We start from the raw sequence: 21683 nt of genomic DNA, 5'->3' as shown, positions 1-21683 counted from the left end.
CTGCAAAATAATTAATTTCAGCTGGGATTCAGTGTTTTGTATGTCTTCAAGAGTTATCTTAACAGCAATTGGGATCCCCAAGATCTTTGACAAGTATCTTTGACTTGGTGTCATTGTGTCTCGTTTCCTTCACCCATTCAACAGTACTAATATACTGCTAATGCTTATGTTAATGTTATAGGTAACTGTTCATTAAATACTTATCAATTCTATAGAAGAGATGAGGGCAAATGGTGGTGGTCAGCCACAGTTCTTGAGTCTCCTGATGGGGAAATGTAGTAGCTGAAAGTGGAGGAATACTTCCGTGGCTACCAAGACCGTGGTCTTGCCTCTCCTTTCCAGCCTCTGGTTTCTGCTTACAGTGAGAGAACATAAGCTAAATGTGAAAAGTAGAGCCCTGTGATTCTCACAGATGAGAGGCAAAACTGTCTGGTCCACCCCTGGGTATATACAGGGGAAAAGTAACTTTTTTCTGTCTTATAACATGGGACCAGATTCATCCCAATGGGACACCAGTTGTTCCTGCACCAGCTATGCAGGACAGTGAGGAGTTACTGCAGCTCCTTAATGAGATCCTCTCACCTAAGAGTTCACATGGACATTATGATGAGTAACACTCACAGAAGGCTTGTTTAGAATCAGAGGGGAGAAAAAAGGTACATTTAAGACATGACTCACTAGAATTGATTTAGTGTAACGGTATCCACATTATTGGGACTACATGGAGGACACAGAGTTATTGAGACAAGCAGGGGTTTGAAAAGTCAGTAGAACAGGGCATTGTCCTAGGATTTAAGGATTTGGTTCCTCACATAGCAATTAGGACTTCCAGTCAACTTCTGAAGACAATGCTTTGAAACAAAGATGATGGTGTGGTAGATGAATAATGTGGTGGTTGACTCTCACAATTAAAAAGCAAATATCATGTATATATGTTAAGAGAAGTTTTATATACTTATAGTTATGTTTTACCCATCCTTGCATTGTTATGACGGGGTGGCCTGGGTTTGGGACATTTGGGAGGGTCAGCTCATTACTATGGCAACATCTGACCTCCAATCAAGGTTTAAGGAAGAAAACTCCACTGGACAGTGAAAAAAAGGAGTTGATGGACACAACTTTGGGAGGGACTAAAGGGTTAAAAGGTGGAACATCCTTTGTGTGGATGAGCACATGGTGGGAAAGATCCTCTGCTCCTGGAGTCATAATATTTTCTCTATTCAGTCTTCTGTTGTATTTTTGATAAGGTTTTAATAAACCTTTTACATTTTTTGGAAGTGATTATAATTTCTCACAATGGCATAATTAATTAATTTTGTGTTGTATACGTAACCAAATACTGAATTGCTTGCCTTGTATTGAATGATTTAGATATTTCAGGATTTCTTCCTTCTGACAATTAAAGACTAATACTAATCACAACTGGACTTAAAAGCCTTTTGCACTGAAAAGGAGTAAGAAAAGTGATGTATGAGGATCTTTTCCATTCTGTTAACCATATTGGTTTAAATCCAAAATAAACTAAAACATAGAGACTATGAGTGACAGAATTAACTTTTGCTGTCTGTCACAAAACACTTAGATTCACTGGCATATTTAATTATAGATTGCCGTAGATGGGGATGATAAATAATAAAATGTAAAACATTACCCTTTTTTTTCCCTAGTGTCCCAGTAAAACATTTGGAGGTTTTGATTCCACTAAGGACCTTCCTGATGAAGTTATCACATTTGCCAGAAGTCATCCTGCCATGTACAACCCAGTGTTCCCCATCAACAACCGCCCAATCATGATTAAAACAGACGTGGATTACCAGTTCACACAGATCGTGGTAGATCGAGTAGATGCAGAAGATGGCCAGTATGACGTGATGTTCATTGGCACAGGTGAGAGGTCTTGTATCTGCACTGTATGCTCCTCCAGGATTGATGGAAATCTAGAGCAGATAAAAATTCGTACTCTGAAAGACAGAACTTTGACTGAAGAACAGTGTAAACCTGTGAAAATTTGGGGCAGGACCCAAAACTGTGCATGTGGAGAGGTCTTTGTTACAAATATTCACTGTTGCAAGTTCAGGCCATAGCCTGCACAGCTTAATTCTTTAGGAATTTTGCCATCTGGATTAAGATCAAACCACCCTCTTTCCAACTACTGCTATTAGGGATTTTTATTAGAAATGTCTTGCCTTACTAATTATAATTTAGTATTAAAATGAGGGGTTTGAGGTACCCATTTTGAAGTGCAGCTTAAAAAGTATTAACATGAATGAGGCAAATATCCAGGTATGGCAAAAGTCTTTTGCGCCTTTCAAGTATTTCAAGTATTGCCTTAAGATGCTCAGCCGTTCAGCCAAGAGGGTGCATCATTTTACTTAAGATGAAGATATCTGGCACAAATGGAGTGTTTTCAGAAGAGCTGATATTCAAATAGAAAGATGATACCCTTTCCAAAGCATTTGCAGAATCATACAACTTGGCCATCTTGGAGAAGTGTAAATATGCACTGAGAAAAGACATTTTTTCCAGAAAGGTAATAATGAGAAAGAGTGTCCAAAAATTAGCTGATATGCATTTTCTTAAATTCAGTGGTTTCAAAACTCTGCTGAGTAGCAATTGGATCTCATGGATCTGTTTATTCATCTGTGAAAGTTTCACATTAGTTAGCTGATGTTTCAGTTATGTTGAATAAAACTGTTTTAAACTTCTACTGAAGATAATTACTAGTAATTAGACATTGGCATCATGAAGCCAAACCAAATCAAACCCTACTTCTTCTTTTCAGCATTGGACCAAAAAAATACCTCTGTATCTGTCTTATAACAGTCCAACTTTTTACATACTTTAAATACAGTTCTGGTACTCTAAACCTGGGGTCAGATTTCCAAAGCAATAAATGTAAGATCTCTTTCATGTTGATGCCTGAAATGTGTTATGAGTCAACTGAGAGCTGGTGAAGCTTTGTGTACCAAACACAGTGCAAGCATAAAAAGTCAGAACATTTATTGCAGAAAACACAGCTCTGCAGGAAGGGTTAAAGCACTTCAAAACTGTAAACTGAGTTATTAGATACCACTGCTACAGCATGTTCTTGTATAAAACATGGAAAAGTATTTTCATATGATTTTACACAACATATATTTTCCGTCACACATTGGAGACCTCAATGTCATCCACAATGAACAGTGTTTGGTGCCTTTCAACAAGTCCTCTATGACCTGATTTGGCCCACAAAAAACAAATTAGTGGCATACATGGTATGATGCTGAACAAACATAAGGAACTTATTTAAGTATATTTCTTGAGCAAAAGAGGTGGCATTTTAACTCTCCAAAACTTGGCCTGTGGGCTAAGAAGGATACATTGGTTTCTGCAAGGGAAAGCAAAAATTCTTCCAGAGATTCACTGTACTTTCTTCAAGACTTCTGTTAAGAGTAAGATGGAAAGTAAGACAGAAGTTCCTGTCTGTTTCAGGCAGTGCAGGAAGATTTGCTTAAAACTGAGCTCCAGTTTCTAGATAGTTACCATTGCATATACTGGTTATTTAGTTATTATTATGTCTAGAAGTTCTTATGTAAATCAGTCAAGCAAGATCTCCCTCTAAAAGAACCTAAATGATAATTTTTACCTCTGAGTTTAGGGTTTTCCTAAACCACTAATATTCAGGTGTGTGGTAAATGCTCAGGATTCCATCCAATGCTGGTGATAGCCCTGCCCACAAACTATAAGAAAAGTGTTGAAACATTATTACTTGCACTTGCCAAAATATATTTCAGTACTAAAATCCCATCTTTCTAAGTGCAGAGTGTCATTATTTTTTGAAATACTGCTTTTGCCCTTAGAAACCATTCTTCTTCCAGCAGGAGGTCATACCCTCATGGGACAAGAACAAGCATTACAACACCCATGCCTGGAGCTGGAGCACAAAATCTGCTTCATGTTCCTCTGAGCTCACTGTCCTTATTGTGGTTTTCAGAATCAGGAAAAGGTGTCTTCCATGTGGGGGGAATGGTAAAGAGGCACAACTGAGGCTCTGCCTGCCTTCTGCCAGAGAGCTGCACTGAGCCAGCTGCTCAGAGTCAGAGGAATCAGAAGCAGATACACAATCAGCATGTATTACTTCTTCCCAAGCAAAGAACTAACTGGGAAGCAGATTAGGGACTCTAGTCACAGTCCATTTTCCCACTTGGTGATCTGAACCTACGACAAAGCCAGAATTATGCTCCCTGGGGTATGACTGGGTTTTTCTGTGCAGGTCTGTCCCATCAGATTAGATAATATTTCTCTGTATTTTCCCATTGCTGTTAGAGCAATCTACATTATTCCCATGTGCTGCTGAACTGCAGTATGTTGAAGAAATACTTTTTTTTCCTTTTCATTGAATAACTGATGATAATTGAACACAACATAATTAATAGCCATCCAGTGTGGTCACATTTTCCGTTCCTGTGGGGGAAATCTTGAGCTGAGCAGTTTCTTTCCCACTCTGATTGTACCAGTGTGTTTCACAATGAAAGTAAAATCCTATCAGCATGCTTGAAAGTAATCAGAAAAAAACAGGATTTCATGCATATCCTGATGGTCTAATGTTTGGCATCCTTTGGCACAGATAAAGTACCTCTGTCAGTAAAGCAAATTAATAACAGTAATCTTATCTTACTAAGCAGAGCCTATTGATCCTAAAGGAGACGCCTGATTCTGTTTGTGTGAAATTGTTTGAAATACTACTCTGTAAAACTTGATGTAGAAGTGAGATAAAGCTCCACTTTGGTACTTGTGGCCTGACCAGTGTCTCCACAGTGATTAACTCAGTGTATCTTTGACCTCAGAGGCTTTCTTGAGATCAGGCAACTGTAATTGTTGCAGGAGCTGCTTAAAAGTCTGACCTTTTGTTGAAACAACATTATGGGAAACTTGTGTCTGCTCAATGCCCACTCAGTGTGTTCTATTAAAAATCTCCCGTTATTTCTAGGATATGGCATTTCATGGATTGTGACTGAGGACAGTCCTAGTCCAACACAGAATAGAGTTGTGACACTGCTACACTGCTATATTTATTATGTCAGAGTTCCCTGTTCTTCATCCATAAAATGTATTTTCCTCAAAACCACAGTCATCATATTATCAGGATAATTAAGGAAATTACCTCATCAATTAAATTACAAATATAACTACTGTTAGATTATCTGTTATTCTGATTTACTCTGTAGTAGAAATGTGGAATTTCTTCTTATTATTTTAAAGTTTAAATTGCATTTGTTCTGAATCATTCTCAATATTTTTTGTTTTAAATATAGTCAATTAGTAGCAGTGATCATAATCAAAACCAATCATAATGAAACCCACTTACCTAGTATATTTTACTAGCTTAATTTGTACATGTAGAAGCCTAAATAAAAAGAAAGATGTTCTTTGCTTTGTTGTTGCTTTAAGAAATAACTGTTGGTTTGTGTTTTTTAAAAGAATATATGAATTTGTAGCTAATGAAAGAAATCAGTGATGTACATATTCCAGGGGAAAAGAATTTTCTTCTCTCTAAAATTCCAAAAATATGTATCTAGAAACCAACATCTGCTTAAAGGGAAGCAGATGGAAAAAAATTAAAAATCTCAGTTCTACAGGATATTCCAGGTTTTCTAGAATATTTAAATACAAAATCATGCAAAGTTAAGTACCAGAATTTTCTTATTGAATCAATAGCTTTTAAGTTAGTTGCCCTATAAAAACATTTCTAATGCATGTGATCTCTTTGTCTCAGTTTTATGTGTATTTTAGATATAGAAATAGAGAGTTGTCATATTTTTATTCAGAAATTTCAGCTAACACCCACAAACTATATATACTTATAAAATGTATATATTTATGCTTTTGTGTAATTGATGGTTAAGTTCTTGTTTTAAGAATGTCGACCTTTATAGTTATTTGAGAATTTTAGCCACTTAAGATGCCTTGTGTTTTCCTAAACCATTAAAGCTGTAGGATGTGCTACATGAAGAGTCCTTAGGGACATAGTTATTCTACCTGTGATACATTTACATGGCACTACACTTGGCTGGTTAAAAAGAAAAGTTGCATACAGATTGTTTCCATTTCAGAGAGTCTGCAGTGATATGTGCCAACCTAGAAATGGTTCTTTGTGTTTTTGTTGTTTCCTGGAAATTGTGTTCATAGAAACAAAGAAATAAATTACAGATGCAGAAGCTCAATAACAGAGATGGTTTTTAGTCTCAACCATGTTCACAAAACCAAAGGCTGTGGCTCTGGAATTTCAAGTGCTGCCCTTGTTCATTTTAAAGCTTGTTGCAAAACTCAAAAAATGTAATTTGATATAATACTAAAATGCTGGCACACGCCAATTTCTAAACCAAAGGCACCAATTGTATGCTTTTCACCCCTCATTGAAGAACCAGCATCTTACACACAGAGAAATACAGATGCCTTAAGGGGCTTATACATCTTAGGTACTTTGTTTGACATAGAGAAGATCGCAGGTACTTAAGAGACCTAACAGGTTCATCTGTCTAAGACGTTGGTCCAGGTGGTTTTATAGCCATACTGCAGTATCTTCACATGCATTTTAAGAAAGAAAAACATCATATTCAAAATGGACTATAAAACACACCTGGGTAAATTTAGAGCATTTCCTTCCCCAGTCATGAATCTGTCATTTTATACTGTCACTTAAATAGTATTTCAGTGCTGTCTATTCCTTAATAACTATAATAGCATGCATTTTCTTTGTGGCATTTTGTTAATTCAAATACTTAAATGTCCTACTGAAATTCATTGTTTTCTGAGGTTATTTTAAATAGCAGTTCTTTTGAATGAGTGCTGAGAGATAAGTAGCTTCATAGTCTTTATATGTGAAATAATTATATACTACAAGAAATTCTGGCTGCTACAAAGCAGAAGTATTCATCTTAAGCACCTGAAAACCGTTGTGGTTTTTTTGTTTTTGTTTTTGTTTTTGTTTTTGGTTTTTTTTGTTTGTTTTTTCCCTTTTCAAGATATTGGAACAGTTCTTAAAGTGGTTTCAATCCCTAAGGAGACTTGGCACGAATTAGAGGAAGTCTTGCTGGAAGAAATGACAGTCTTTCGGGTAAGTGCAGCTAAATTTCAAGTGTCAGGTTGTAGATTTCTCTCTGGACAGCTGCAAACTCAACTTCTTGCAGTCTTGCCAAGGAATAGCCTGGCACACTCCTCTAATTAGCTTGTCATTTAGAGACCCTGACACTAGTCAAAATAAACTTTCAGTGCGAGCTGGAGGTTAATGATAAAAGAAATGGCAATCTGGGCTCTTGTTCAGTGGTTTAAAAAGTAAATTAGTATTTCTAAATCTTAGAGCTGTTGCATGCTGGAGTTAAATATCTACCTGTGTGGGTCTGGGAAAAATGCCTGTCTGTTTTCTCCCACAGTGATATGCAAGATATGAATTTATAATTGCATAAACTCTCAAAACTATTCAGACTATCAGCATATTGTAACTAAGAAGATACTTTAGGTAAAACAGTGATCTGTCCAGATTTCTTATGCTTAATAATCTGAGGAAAAAAGTATTTCTATTTTCAAAGGTCACTTTGGGGTCTCGTTTTCATGGTTCAACACAAGGCACCATAAACACCCCCTAACTCTAATACTTTTTGGTGAAATCAGTCTTCTCCATTTTTCTTGTTTAAGTCATCTAAAAAATGCAGCATCCCGTAGGCAGCCCTGCAAGGCAGGGGTGAGTAAACTTTTCAAACACTTCCCAGACAGAACCCAGGGATGTCTCGTGTTTTGTACACAACAACGAATCATTTACATTCCCCACGTTACTCTTTCTGTCAGTGCCATTTTATGGCACCATTTCCCTGTCTCCAAGCAGCTGGGGGTTATCCCTGGCTGGGAGCACAAGGTTGGTGTGACAGTGTGAAGATGCTGCTTGCATGCTCCAGGACCTCTTGTGCTGACAGGGACCATGCCCTGGCCCTGCCAGGGGGCCCAGGACCACATCCTCATCAAACTTCATTGCTATCCCTTCACCTTTTTTTTTCTGAGCAGAGACAAGATAGCTAAACAGAGCTTCTTATGGGCATTCCTGCTGTTACTGGTACTAGTCGTGCTCAGAAACCTCTGTTCTGAGTGCAAGACGCCTCTAAAAAATGTGTGTCCCTGTTCTTGCAATCCAGGGGGTTTTTTGAGGACAGAAATCTAGGGTACTTTTTTTTCTTAACATTAAAGTAGAAACTGTGAGAAGAAAATGAGACAACTTTTTTTGTTGTTTTTATACATGCAAAAGTCATTGCATGAACACAGAGTAATTTGGAAATTGTTGATAATATATGAGTCTCTTCTCTGAAACAGGTAGAAGTGCCATGGTAAAGGAGATAAGAAAAATATAAAAGTGAAAGAAGGAAAAGAAATGGAATTAACTTTACTTCAGACAGGTTTTGCAGAAGTAGAATAGTTAATGGCAAATTCAAATTTGGAGTTTTACTTTAGATGTGCATTTTTTCATTGCACGAAAGTATTTTGTTGTTCTGATTTACTTGAAAGCTCAATTATCTCTTTAGTCATTCATTTAAGCCTTAAAGAGGGAATTTATGTATTTCAGTGGTATGAGCAGAATTTTTGAGCATAAGATATGAATCTTTCAATAGGGAATTTCCAACAGATTTTACATGTACCTCATCCAAATGTAAGTTTTCTTTAGTTGTAAAGAGTATATGTGCATCATGAACAATGTATTTTGATGTTAAGCTGCAATGTGCTGAGTACAATGTTTTTCATTTAAAATTCCACAAAGCTGAAAGTCTTTCATATCTGTTACATTGATAAAAAATGATTCTTTAAGCCCCATTTGTGCAATATTTCTCTGAACAGCTGAGCAAACAAACTAATGAGTTCAATTTTCATTCAAATGTTACATTTAATTGATGATTTCTAATATAAGGTCTATTAACCCCTCTGTAAAGGCAAGTCCATGCTTACCATCCACTGACCCATATCAAATTCTCTCAGGATAAGTAAGTTGAAAACTATACAAGTGTAAAAGCTTAATAAGTACTTTATTAATGTACACAACCAAAAGTATGATGTGTAGGATCAATAGCAGATTTCTTGATGGAATAAAGTTCATACAGAATTGAGTTGCACACAGTCTAATTATGCCACTTTTAAAATTAAAATCCATCCAAGAACCTGGACCTAGAAGTTGTAACAGTTGATTAAATGATGGATATTCCAGAGTGCAAAGAACCTCTTGCTCATTTTGGTTGCATGCTCTGAAAATACATATATCTTCTTTGTAAGTGGAGCAGTTAAAAAGATTATATTTGGGATTAAAACTTGTTCTTATTAATAAAATTTCATAGGAATGGGGTTTTCACCTTGTTATACTTAAAATGAGTTGCTTATTTCAGTGTTAATACCTTTAATAGATAGTGTCTATGAATTTTCATAAAGCCATTATTATTTTCATATTACCTGGGAAGTTCTTGAAGTGCAATTTTAGTATTAAGTGTAGATAATAATTTCAAGATGTGGAACTAATGAAAAAGTGATCACAATTAACTGTATTATAATGGAAAAATCTACAATCAACATAGCAATCAAAGATGTACCCAGATGTGTACATGCATTCTAATTCCTTTACAGCTAAAAATTATTCCACTGCAAACAACAACAAGGACTATTACTAGAGAGTTTCTAGTTTAATTTCAGGGTTTCTACCTTGTGCAAATAGTATTATAATATACTTTTTATGTTTATAGCTCATTTTATATTTTAACTCTGTTTTTCCCTAGGAACCCACTGTTATTTCAGCAATGAAGATTTCCACAAAGCAGGTACTATGTGCACAAATGTTAAATCCCTTTCAAATATTTATTGGTCTCTGTCTTCTCGAGACAGTAACTTGGCAGTCAGCAGAGACATATTAATTGCAGCAGCAGCATCCCATCCCTTTACATAAACAGCAGTAGTTTCTCAGGAAAATGTGATGTGCAATGGGGAAAGGAAAAGCCTAGTTTGTGTTACTTACTGGTAAGGTGGAAACTAAATACAAAATAACCAGCTGTATGGTGGCTCTCTAGGAAAAAAAAAAAAAATTAAAAATCCACATTATAGAATGCTTCCATGTCAGAGAAACTGTTCAAAAGGAGTGTCCAAACTTGGTGCCTTTCTTTAATGGGACTAGTTCTAGTCACTGTAGAATAGTCTAGTACAAAATGCAGATGGTGGAAGCAAAGGATGGAAATGAGACATCCTGCTGTCTTTCTGTCCTATGCCCATTCCATTGTCAGATGTGCATCATTCAGCTTTGACAAAAGATCAACAGATCTGATGCAGTCCAAATTTTCCATGGCCTTCTGGTTCAGTGATGTGGTTATGACAAGGGTTTCACACTCCAAAATTTATATTTCCTGCTTTCTGTTGAGTACACGAATAGCTAACTGCTTATAGAAAAGATACATATTCTAAAACAAGACCATAACTAAAACGAACTGAACTTCTTGATAGATTGAGGTAAAGTTTTGTCTGACTTACAGTAAAGGTGATTCCTGCATTTCTAAGCAAATTTGTGAAGCAGTTGATAAATTATGTGGTTGTGCAAAGAACATAGGTTTGCAGTTCAGGAATGAAGTGGGTATTAGGGGCCTATCTTCCAGCTTTGCCTGGAATTAGGTGGATGGATCCCAGCCACTGTCATTTCCTGTCATTTCCTGTCTCAGGAGTCTGAGACATAAAATGTAGTGTCAAATTTAACTTTTTTTTTTTCTTCTTTTTCATACATGTGCTGATCTGGAGGCTAATTTGGTAAATATGAGGAACTTCTTTTCATTCATGTCATTTTCAGGAAAGAGGAGATTTGGTATTACTTTCAGGATTAGGTGCACTAAAAATTGTGCACATTACAAGTAAAATTTAGTAAATTCTACCTCACTCTATACATTATTAAACAGAAGTCAAATTCATTCTGTAATGGACAGAGCCCAATATTATATTTGAAATGCTGCATATTTAACTCTGAATTCACTGTCTTTAGGAAAGTTGTCGGAAAGCATTCATGTATTTGACAGAAAATGTTTAGGGGGGACACTGTTCGAACAGTTTACCACCTAAATCAGCAAAAATGGCAGGACAAAGAGAAAGGTACTATTGAATACTGGGATATTTAAAAACAGACCTGTCAAGTTGTATATATGCTCACATCATACCAAAATGCTCTGCTTTGGATTATTTTTATAAGTACATTCCCTTAAAGCAGCCAATCATATTTGAAAATTGACCATGCATTTTCATACAGCTTTTCCTCCAAAGCATCTTTAGTTATTCAGGAGAGATTACAATTTTCCCTGAGTTTTCTGAAAACAAATTTACACTGCTAAAATTGTCTGAAGCTAAAAAAGAGCATAAACCACAAGTTATTCAGGCAGAGTAAAACTCATGAAAAATCAACCAGCCTCAGGCTAAAAATGACAGAATCATGATACACTATGACAAGCTTTTGGCAGTATGTATGAAATTAGTATATGGCAACATGTTTCCATTTTACATTTATGATTTAAAAATACTGTAGTTCTATAACTCAGACACTTTACTCATTGTGTTCTGATAAACAGGGTGGTTTCCATATAAACAGCACAATAATTCTATGCATTTTGGAAAGCCAGAGCATGAAATGTAAATAGTAAAACCAGCATGTTCTATTGAATGCCTTAAAAATAATCACTTCATTTTATTTTTTCACTAACAAATCTTTCATCCAATTATAAAAACATGGTACAAGGAGTTTCTCCTTATTTCTAAATGTTTTACTACTCTGGTTGTTCAAAGCTACCTCTTTTGCCATCATGCCAATATGTTATGTTACAAATTACTCTTCCTAAAGACTAAAATCTACAAATTCTTCAGAAGCGGAACTTAGCTTAGGTTTTAAATTACATTAAGCATTAAAGCTCCTGTCTTTCTCTCTCTCTCTGTGTATGCATTTGGCCCTTGAGCAAGAGTGGCTTTGAGTAAGGAAATTTAGCTTTTATGTGCGAGACTAAGCCTTAATACAGTCTTTCTCCACTCTGCTGTCTTTAACTCACAGGAATCATGTCTATATTTTCTCACTGAAGCTACACATTCCTCCTGATTGTGTTCAGAGCCCTAGGCTTGTGTAACCTTATCAATTAAACAGTTTATGCTTTGTTACCAATAGACACAAACCTTCAGAGCATCCTTGAGCCACTGCAACACCCTGCAGCTGCCTCAGCTCACAGTTCTGTGGGAGACATGGTACCTCTTGGCTTTGAGCCTGCCAGGTGAAGCTCCATAATTTTTCCCTTATAAACATGGAAGCAGGCCAAAAAGTCCAACCTGGGTTTCAATCAAAGGTAACTTTTTGCAGAGCAACCTCTCACCTTTTTCTCAGGGTCAGCTTTGTGATGCTCCTTGAAAAAGCTGTTGTATTTCTTGCGACATGGGAAAAGGACAAGAAGATCCTTAGCTGAACAAGTCCTTGTCTGGTGAATTGCTACAAAGAGCTTTGTTTCTCTTGTATAAGATTTTCAAGCAAAGGCAAGGCAGAAATATCTTAGTGACTACTTTTGTAGTACCAAGTACTGAATTTTATTCAGAGATAAACATTTCTGTCCATAGTGAGCATATAGAAAGGACCAGCTCAAAATGAATATATCACTTAAACAGTGTGGTGAACTATTCTGCATTACTTCCCAAGACATTAAATTAATCAAATGGTACTTGAATCTCATGCTCCCTAAAGTTCCTTTAAAAATTCTGTGTAAGTTCTTCCTCTTAAGTATTACATTTCCTGCATTCTGTTATCCCTTTGTCTGACTTTGTCTGGGGAAAGGCTGCTTTTTTTTGGGCAGCACTGTAGGGCCTACAGAAACCACTGGATTGCTTAAAATATTAGTGTCCTCAGTTTTTCTTGAGTTCTGATACTTGTGCAAGAACTTTTAGAGGACAACTTTTTTTTTTTTTTTTTGACCCTCTGGTTTGATCTGATAATCTCATTCATTAAATTAACAATGTCTTGGAAGAGACAGCTGAAAAGGCAGTTTGACTGTGGTCTGGCAAAGTAAGGTCAAGCCATTGATGCAAATAATTCTATTTCTATTTTCTGAATTTCATACTGCCTGGATTTTTTATATTGTTAGTGTCCAGAATAATAATCACCAGCTGGAGTCTAAAACCATGATCAGAAGAGCAGCAAACAAGGCAGCAGCCTTAAGGCTGTGCAGCACCTGAAACATATGCTGCAACTCACTGACTGAACTATGAACTTATCTACAAGGAATATAGTTTTTAAGTAACCCTATTTTGGCCTCATTTTTTTTCTTAGGTTTCTGGTCATTCTTTAATTCTAAAGACATTTATTAGAAATCAGGGAGGGGATTTTTATAAAATAAAATTGGTTACAGAGGTACATAGGAAACCATTACACCATTCTTTATTTTCCCATGTGCATTCTCTGGGTTGATTTTTATATTAGTTGCACTACATGTTCCTACATGCTTATACAGATATTAATGCCCCAATTACACAGGACTCAGATCAATACCATCTGGACATTTAAGATACTTAATTGAAGCTCTAATTTGACCTATGCTGCCTCCATAATCAGTAAAGGGAAGAGGCGTCCCTTGAGAAGCAGTTAGGTCACCTAAGATTTGGATTGCTGCTCTTTTTACTGCAGGATGTAACCCTAAGGTGGGTACTTGATTAAGTCACTTCAGTTAGAGAGGATCAGCTCATCTTGTCTGTTGCCTGTCCTCTCTTCTCAAGGCTACAACACTGATGGTATGGGTTTGTACAGTTCAGGCTTTGTGTAAAGCCCTGTGTGGTCAGAGACTTTTGCCTGGAGAATGTGGGCTTACAACCCAGCTATGAAACTATAATAGATGGAAGCAGCTGCTTAGTAAGGGTTTAGTTTTCAATCTGCCAGTGAATTTTCCTTTGGGGCTTTCCTTGTCATATTTTCCTTGAGAAAATACTGGTGTTTATATAAATGCATGGGATGTTTCTGTTACAATTAATATGTCTGTATAAACTGCCAAGCTGCTGTCTCTGAAAGAAGTTAACACAACACCTCTTATGAGTGTTTTTGGTGTTGCTACCTCCTGTTATCCAGTGCTCATTATGTCTAGCTGGTAGGTTACCATAGCCATCTTCCATCCCTGAGTTCCCTGAAAATGGTGCCTCTGGGACATTGCAATGCAGGAAATGAAGAATTCTGATAACATTTCTTGAAATCCTATTTTTTCATACCACCTTTATGTTTTCAAAGAAAGAAAAATTAATACAAATTTGTATTTTCTTCATGGGTCTGCTTGTAGTAGGACCTTGAAGAAAGGTATTCATTGGTCCACTGTGGGTGCTGAGTGACAAGGTTTGATAGCAAAGTGTTTCCAAACCAGAAGTATTATACCCCTGAATTTTTGTCTATCTATTTATTTAGTGTTCCCCTAGTTTTGCATCCCACTAATATCTGTTTTCTTTGTGAATTATTCCTAATCTGAAATATCTTTCTTTGGACTTTCACATGGGATCAGATGTTCAGTTTTCTTATATCCCTCTGGGGGCCAACTTCCCTAGTGGACCACATGAATTTGATATCAGAGAGGAAATTGAGAGAGACAAGATATTCTATTGTGATGCCATGCAAAGCTGGATTTCATTTTGTATGCATGTTTTTTTTATTTACTTCTGCATTTGAACTGCATCTTCTACTCAACACTGGTTTTTATCCAAAATAAAACAAAACCTCTCCCCTTACTAAAGATATGTTCCAGTTAAATCATGTGACTTATAGAAAAGATTACAAAACATTGGAATTACCAGACATAAAAAGAAGTGCATGCACTTCCAAACTGAAATATTGTAGCATCAGTCTGAAATAATTTACTTTGGGTTTCCTCCTCACACACATAAATTGAGGTAATGCTTAGGAAATGTATGTTGAAGGTTTTCTTTTTGTTCAAATTCAAAAGCATGTTCTCCATTGTGTTCTGTCACTGACTTTGGGTGTTTTCCCAGTGATATTTTTTTTTATCCTGGGGACAATTCTGTTCTCATTCCTTTAGTATACATCAGGATCATGGTCCTCTATTGTATTTGGAAGGATCCAAGCAAATGATTATATAACATTTTTATGCTTTCCTAGAAAAAGAAAATTGTAATTTGCAATATTTTTTAGCTGTTCCTTTTTTTTTTTTTTTTTTTTAATTTTTGCAACAGCAACAGCTCTACATTGGCTCAGCCACTGGAGTTTCACAGCTTCCTTTGCACCGCTGCGATGTGTATGGAAAAGCTTGTGCTGAGTGTTGCCTTGCAAGGGACCCTTACTGTGCCTGGGATGGCTCCTCCTGCTCACGTTACTTCCCCACTGCTAAGAGGTAGGGACAGTTCTGCGTGTCTGCATGGTTTGCTATTTGTTTTAACTGATGGTCTCAATATGACTAGAGGGCTTTGGAGATTTTTTAGGAGATGGTTAACTGGAGCCCTTTCTCTTCCAAAGAAAACATCGTTGTGGGAGCTACATGCAATATGAAGTCTTGGTTGATTTAAAGTGACCACTGCTACTTCTTGGGCTGGCTTAAAAAGCTCCTGTAGGAAAACATTCAGACAAGAGTTGTTTCTGAAAATAACTCCTAACTTTATATTCATTGGTAAACAGCAAAAAGAAAAAAAATAATTTTCTCTAACATGAGGAGGGGATTCAAAATAAAAAAAAATCACTACTTGCCCAAGTAAATTACCCTGCATTTTTCATCAATTCTGATTCAAGAGAAATATTTCTAAAATATTTGGACATCAATAGAAACTTATCTTTTTTAGTGATATATAACATTATTGTTACTATTCAGAAGTATAATTTGTATGTGCTGATGTGTGTTCAGGTGCTGCCGGATCAGAACAACCACTGGTTTACAGTCCCTCTGCACTGACGCTAAAAGCTTTGCAATGCAAACATTGGTGGAAAGCTGACTCCACAAGTCAAAAATATTTTTTATTAAAAAAGAGTTATCAAAAAACAGTTTTATTAAAAATGTACAAGTCTAGTTGCCTGATCTGAAGGTTTAGAGTACTAATTTCTTTGTCTCCCCTTATCAATGGAAGTCTAACTCTAAAAGTATAAAATGTAAACTCTAAAAGTATACAAGCTAGTTACTGAAGATCTCCTGGCTATTGAAGTAGAAATTAGGAATAACTGAATAGGTAAACATTTACAAATAGAAGCAGACATTGGCGTAGTTTGATATTCCCTTGATAAATTGAGTAAAATGATAAAAAAGTGCTCACATGAAATTGAATATGCCAGACATCTTGCACGTATGAAGAAACAAAGCATGTAAGGGTTTATATACATAAGAGTTTATATACATTAAATTAATTGTAGCAAATACTTAGCTGAGAGTGTCAGAATGCCAAATTCCAGGTTTCAATTGCTTGGTGAAGGAGATGAAATGTGGCAAAGGGTGAGAAGTTGACTAAGTGTCACAGAGTTTCAGATGGAGGGAGTCAAAATTTTAAGGTTTGCATTACAATGGATCCTAAACAAATACTGATGATGACAAAAGCGGCTCATAGAACATCAGCTTCTATTTTTGCACTAGGAAACAGAATTAGTAGGAGAAAAGCTTTTTGTGAAATTTTTTAGAAAATAAAGAACCCATCCCAAGAGAAGAGCCACTCAAATTTTCTCAGCTACATGGGCTAAATTCTTATTTTTGCTGGTAGCATGGCAGTTTCTCTGGAAGAGGAAGGAAAGGAGAGGGAACAGTGAGGTTTTCAAGGAGAGTCTGAAAGATTGATTTGTTCTAAAAAGTTCTTTAGTATTAGAAATCAATATGGTTAAGTATTGCCTCTGAGCTCAAGGAGAGGGAGCAGTGAGAGGGAACAGTGAGGTTTTCAAGGAGAGTCTGAAAGATTGATTTGTTCTGAAAAGTTCTTTAGTATTAGAAATCAATATGGTTAAGTTTTGCCTCTGAGCTCAAGGAGACAGTAAGATCAGGAGTCACTGAATCACTGTTTTCTGCTACTCTCTATCCCTGAACCTCATCTTTTCTCAGCATTCCTAGCACACATTCCTACTCCCAGCCAATCTCAAGATCCATAGAGCACATCATCCCATCATTCCTCTGCTTACACTGATGGAAGAAATAGAGCTCTTTGTCTTTTCCTTATCTCTTCAACTTACTGCTGCAGATGGAGCTCATGTTGGCAATCAGGGGTAAAGTGACTGGGACGTCTTCTAACAGGGATTAAAGGGTGGGGGTTACTGAGGCCAAACTGTTGCACAGCTACAGGAAAAACTTGGGGTGCGGAATTTATTTTTCTGGAGGCCACTGTGAAATAAAAAGTTAGTGCTGGGAAGCTGGGATCCGAAAAGTGCATAAGAAAAAGCTGTTGTCTCTGCCACTTCCCCCCAGTTTTCCTTTGGCAGCAGCAGCAGAGTAGAGGTCTGTGTCACTGGGAGAGAGGATCCTCTGTTCACCTGGTACCTGCTGTACCTATTGCCTCAAGCCAGCTCGGAATGCATTGATGACAAAATCAGCGTTGCTGGAAACAGCTTAAATGTCAACATTTTCCTAATAATAAATTCTTGTAATTTTAGGCTCCAGAAATATTGGGAAAATGGATTCCTGAGGCAATTGTACAGATGTTTTACTTATAGTTTGGTTTAGGTCTTGGGGTTTTGTTTGTTTCTTTTTCTTCTTTTTTTTTTTTTTCTTTAATGAGATTTTCTTTCTTTGTTGATTTTACAAGTCTAAATGACAGTTCAGAGCTCCTGTAGTGTGACCACTTCACTTTACCCTGTGCAGATGTGTTCTGGTTCATATTTCATAAATCATTGTGTTGATACAATGGTGATATATGCAACATTTTTCTGAGATCCCAACTAAATATTTCATTCAAACTCCACTGACAGTAATATGAGTCTTTCTACAGACTTCATTTTTGCAAATTGTATCCTATAAATATGCTGTTTCAAAATCTAGGAAGGGATAGCAAAATTTTATGGTTCTTTATTTCTTGGGTGTGATTTTGTCATTGGTAATGAGTAATATGAAGATATTGGAAATTATGATTTGTATATTTTTTAAGCATATATCATTCAGCAGAAGATTCCTTCTTACTAAAGTGTGCTAAGATGTCCTAACTCATTGTCCTGGTTTTGGACAAATTAGGGGAAAACACCTCCAAAGGAGCCCCCTATAGGAAACCAAACCCTCCGCAACCTCCCCCCCACCACCGGGTTCGGGAGGAATTCCTTCAGAGGGGAAAGTGGAAAAAACTTGTTTATTAAGGCACAACGAAAAAACACTCCCCAGCACAAGAGAAATAGCCCAAGATGACCACAGATGTTTTCACCAGTCCAAGGGGGTTGAGCTCTATCTCTCTTCGCCGCAGAGGGTACGCAGCTTCTTTCGCAGACCCCGGGGGAGCTCCTGCCCGGAGTAGGTCCGATGTCTTCGGGGGGGGGGGGGGGAAAGGGAACAACGGAAACCGGGAAAAAGGGAAAAAAAAAAAAATGGCCAAAAAGCAAGCCAGCGAAAAGCAGAGAAAAAAGAGAGGAAAGCAGAGCCAGCAAAGCAGGCAGCCAGCAGCAAGCAAAGCAGCAAGCAAGCTAAGCAGCAAGGCAGCAGCCAGCCCGGGGGTGGGGGGGGGAAGGAAGACAAAACAAACTGAGGACAGGGAACAAAACCACGATTGGGATAATGAGCATGAAAATGTCCTGTCCCCACGACATTCCACCCCTTATCCCATATCGTGAACATGTTACTGAACTTCCTTCCCACCTGCTCAAACCTTCCACACTTACACATTCCCTTCCATTCTCACTTGCTCTGACTTTCGACATTTACACATTTTCTTCTGTCCCATGTCTGTGTGGTTTAATGTACAAACAATGGCAGTAACATCCAGCAAACTGAGATGTTTGCATATGAGTCTCACCCCACAATCAGGTCTCCCTGAGGTACACATCGTGTTCTTCCATCTTTCTGCATTATCCACCATGTACAACCTGGTCCCTGAGCAAAGACAATCCCACGAATGGGTTTGTCTGTACTCGAGGCAGAATTGATCCACACTGTCCTCCCTAACAAACCTCTGATATGTGCCACTGGGACTTTATCTCCGTCTACTATATTCAGGGACTCAGACTGGGCAGGACCTGCTCGATTGGTGGAACCTCGGGTGTTAACTAACCAGGTGGCCTGTGCCAAATGCTGCTCCCAGTTTTTGAAAGATCCCCCACCCAATGCTTTCAAGGTGGTTTTTAACAGTCCATTGTACCTCTCTACCTTGCCTGCAGCTGGTGCATGGTAGGGGATATGGTACACCCACTCAATGCCATGTTCCCTAGCCCAGGAGTTGATAAGGCTGTTCTTAAAATGAGTCCCATTGTCTGACTCAATCCTCTCAGGGGTACCATGCCTCCAAAGGACCTGCTTTTCAAGGCCCAGGATGGTGTTACGGGCAGTAGCATGAGACACAGGGTAGGTTTCCAACCATCCTGTGGTGGCTTCCACCATTGTGAGCACATAGCGCTTGCCTTGGCGGGTTTGGGGCAGTGTGATGTAGTCAATCTGCCAGGCCTCCCCATACTTGTACTTGGACCACCGTCCCCCATACCACAGGGGCTTCACCCGCTTGGCCTGTTTGATGGCAGCACACGTCTCACAATCATGGATAACCTGAGATATACTGTCCATGGTTAAATCCACCCCTCGGTCTCGTGCCCACTTATAGGTGGCATCTCTACCCTGATGGCCTGAGGCATCATGGGCCCATCGCGCTAGGAACAACTCCCCCTTGTGTTGCCAATCTAAATCTATCTTTGACACCCCTATCTTTGCAGCCTGATCTACCTGCTGATTGTTTTGCTGTTCTTCATTAGCTCTACTCTTGGGGACATGAGCATCTACATGGCGAACCTTCACAGGCAGTTTCTCTACCCGGGTAGCAATGTCTTTCCATTCTTCAGCAGCCCAGATTGGTTTTCCTCGACGCTGCCAGTTAGCCCCTTTCCACCTCTCCAGCCATCCCCACAGAGCATTGGCTACCATCCATGAATCAGTATAGAGGTAAAGCTTCGGCCACTTCTCCCTTTCTGCAATGTCTAGGGCCAGCTGAACGGCTTTGAGTTCAGCAAGTTGACTTGATCCACCTTCTCCTTCAGTGGCCTCTGCGACCTGTCGTGTGGGGCTCCATACAGCTGCTTTCCACTTCCGATTCATCCCTACGACGCGGCAGGAACCGTCAGTGAAAAGAGCATAGCGTGTTTCCTCTGCTGGCAATTGGTTGTAGGGTGGAGCCTCTTCAGCCCGTGTCACTGGTTCTTGTTCTTCGTCTGTGACACCAAAGTTTTCACCTTCAGGCCAATTTGTAATCACTTCCAAAATCCCAGGGCGATTCAGTTTACCAATACGGGCGCGCTGCGTGATGAGGGCAATCCACTTGCTCCATGTAGCACTGGTGGCATGGTGGGTAGTAGGAACCTTTCCTCTGAACATCCACCCCAGCACCGGTAGTCGGGGTGCCAGGAGGAGTTGTGCTTCTGTACCAATTACCTCTGAGGCAGCTTGGACTCCTTCGTAGGCAGCCAAAATTTCCTTCTCTGTTGGGGTGTAGTTGGCTTCAGACCCTCTGTAGCTCCGACTCCAAAATCCCAGTGGTCGGCCTCGAGTCTCCCCAGGCACCTTCTGCCAAAGGCTCCAGGACAGACCATGGTTCCCGGCTGCAGAGTAGAGCACATTCTTGACCTCTGGTCCCGTCCTGACTGGGCCAAGGGCTACTGCATGAGCAATTTCCTGCTTAATCTGGGCAAAAGCTTGTTGCTGCTCAGGGCCCCAATGGAAATTGTTCTTCTTGCGGGTGACCAGGTAAAGAGGGCTCACGATCTGACTGTACTCAGGAATGTGCATTCTCCAAAAACCTATGGCGCCTAAGAAAGCTTGCGTCTCCTTCTTGTTGGTTGGTGGGGACATAGCTGTGATCTTGTTGATGACATCCGTAGGAATCTGACGCCGTCCATCTTGCCACTTCACTCCCAGGAACTGGATCTCTCGAGCAGGTCCCTTGACTTTGCTCCTCTTGATGGCAAAACCGGCTTTCAGGAGAATCTGGATTATTTTCTCTCCTTTCTCAAACACTTCTGCTGCCGTTTTCCCCCACACAATAATATCATCGATATACTGTAAATGTTCTGGAGCCTCACCCTTTTCTAGTGCAACCTGGATCAGTCCATGGCAGATGGTAGGACTGTGCTTCCACCCCTGGGGCAGTCGATTCCAGGTGTATTGCACTCCCTTCCACGTAAAGGCAAACTGAGGCCTGCATTCTGCTGCCAGAGGAATGGAGAAAAACGCATGAGCAATGTCAATAGTGGCATACCACTGTGCTGCCTTGGACTCCAGCTCGTACTGGAGTTCCAGCATGTCCGGCACAGCAGCGCTCAGTGGTGGAGTCACTTCATTCAATGCTCGGTAGTCCACAGTCAATCTCCATTCTCCTTCAGATTTACGCACAGGCCAGATGGGGCTGTTGAAGGGTGAGTGGGTTTTGCTAACCACCCCCTGGCTCTCCAGCTCACGAATCAGTTTATGGATGGGGATCACGGCATCTCGATTCGTTCTATACTGCCGGCGATGCACTGTCGAGGTCGCAATTGGCACGCGTTGCTCTTC

At 38.9% G+C, this 21683-nt stretch overlaps 1 protein-coding gene across 1 annotated transcript in view; it reads left to right on the top strand.

Annotated features, from left to right (window-relative positions):
- The window catches only part of SEMA3A (semaphorin 3A), a 172452-nt gene that overhangs the window by 134341 nt on the left and 16428 nt on the right, over positions 1–21683 (top strand). The window contains exons 11-14 of the mRNA XM_053942375.1: positions 1668–1887; positions 7005–7096; positions 9783–9824; positions 15226–15383. Of these exons, the coding sequence (XP_053798350.1) occupies positions 1668–1887; positions 7005–7096; positions 9783–9824; positions 15226–15383 (512 nt within the window). The remainder of the gene's footprint in view (positions 1–1667; positions 1888–7004; positions 7097–9782; positions 9825–15225; positions 15384–21683) is intronic.

Source organism: Vidua chalybeata, chromosome 5 (assembly GCF_026979565.1).
Source record: "Vidua chalybeata isolate OUT-0048 chromosome 5, bVidCha1 merged haplotype, whole genome shotgun sequence".
Taxonomy (NCBI): domain Eukaryota; kingdom Metazoa; phylum Chordata; class Aves; order Passeriformes; family Viduidae; genus Vidua; species Vidua chalybeata.
The sequence above is the reverse complement of the archived record's forward strand: the minus strand, read 5'-3'. Positions and strand labels throughout refer to the sequence as shown.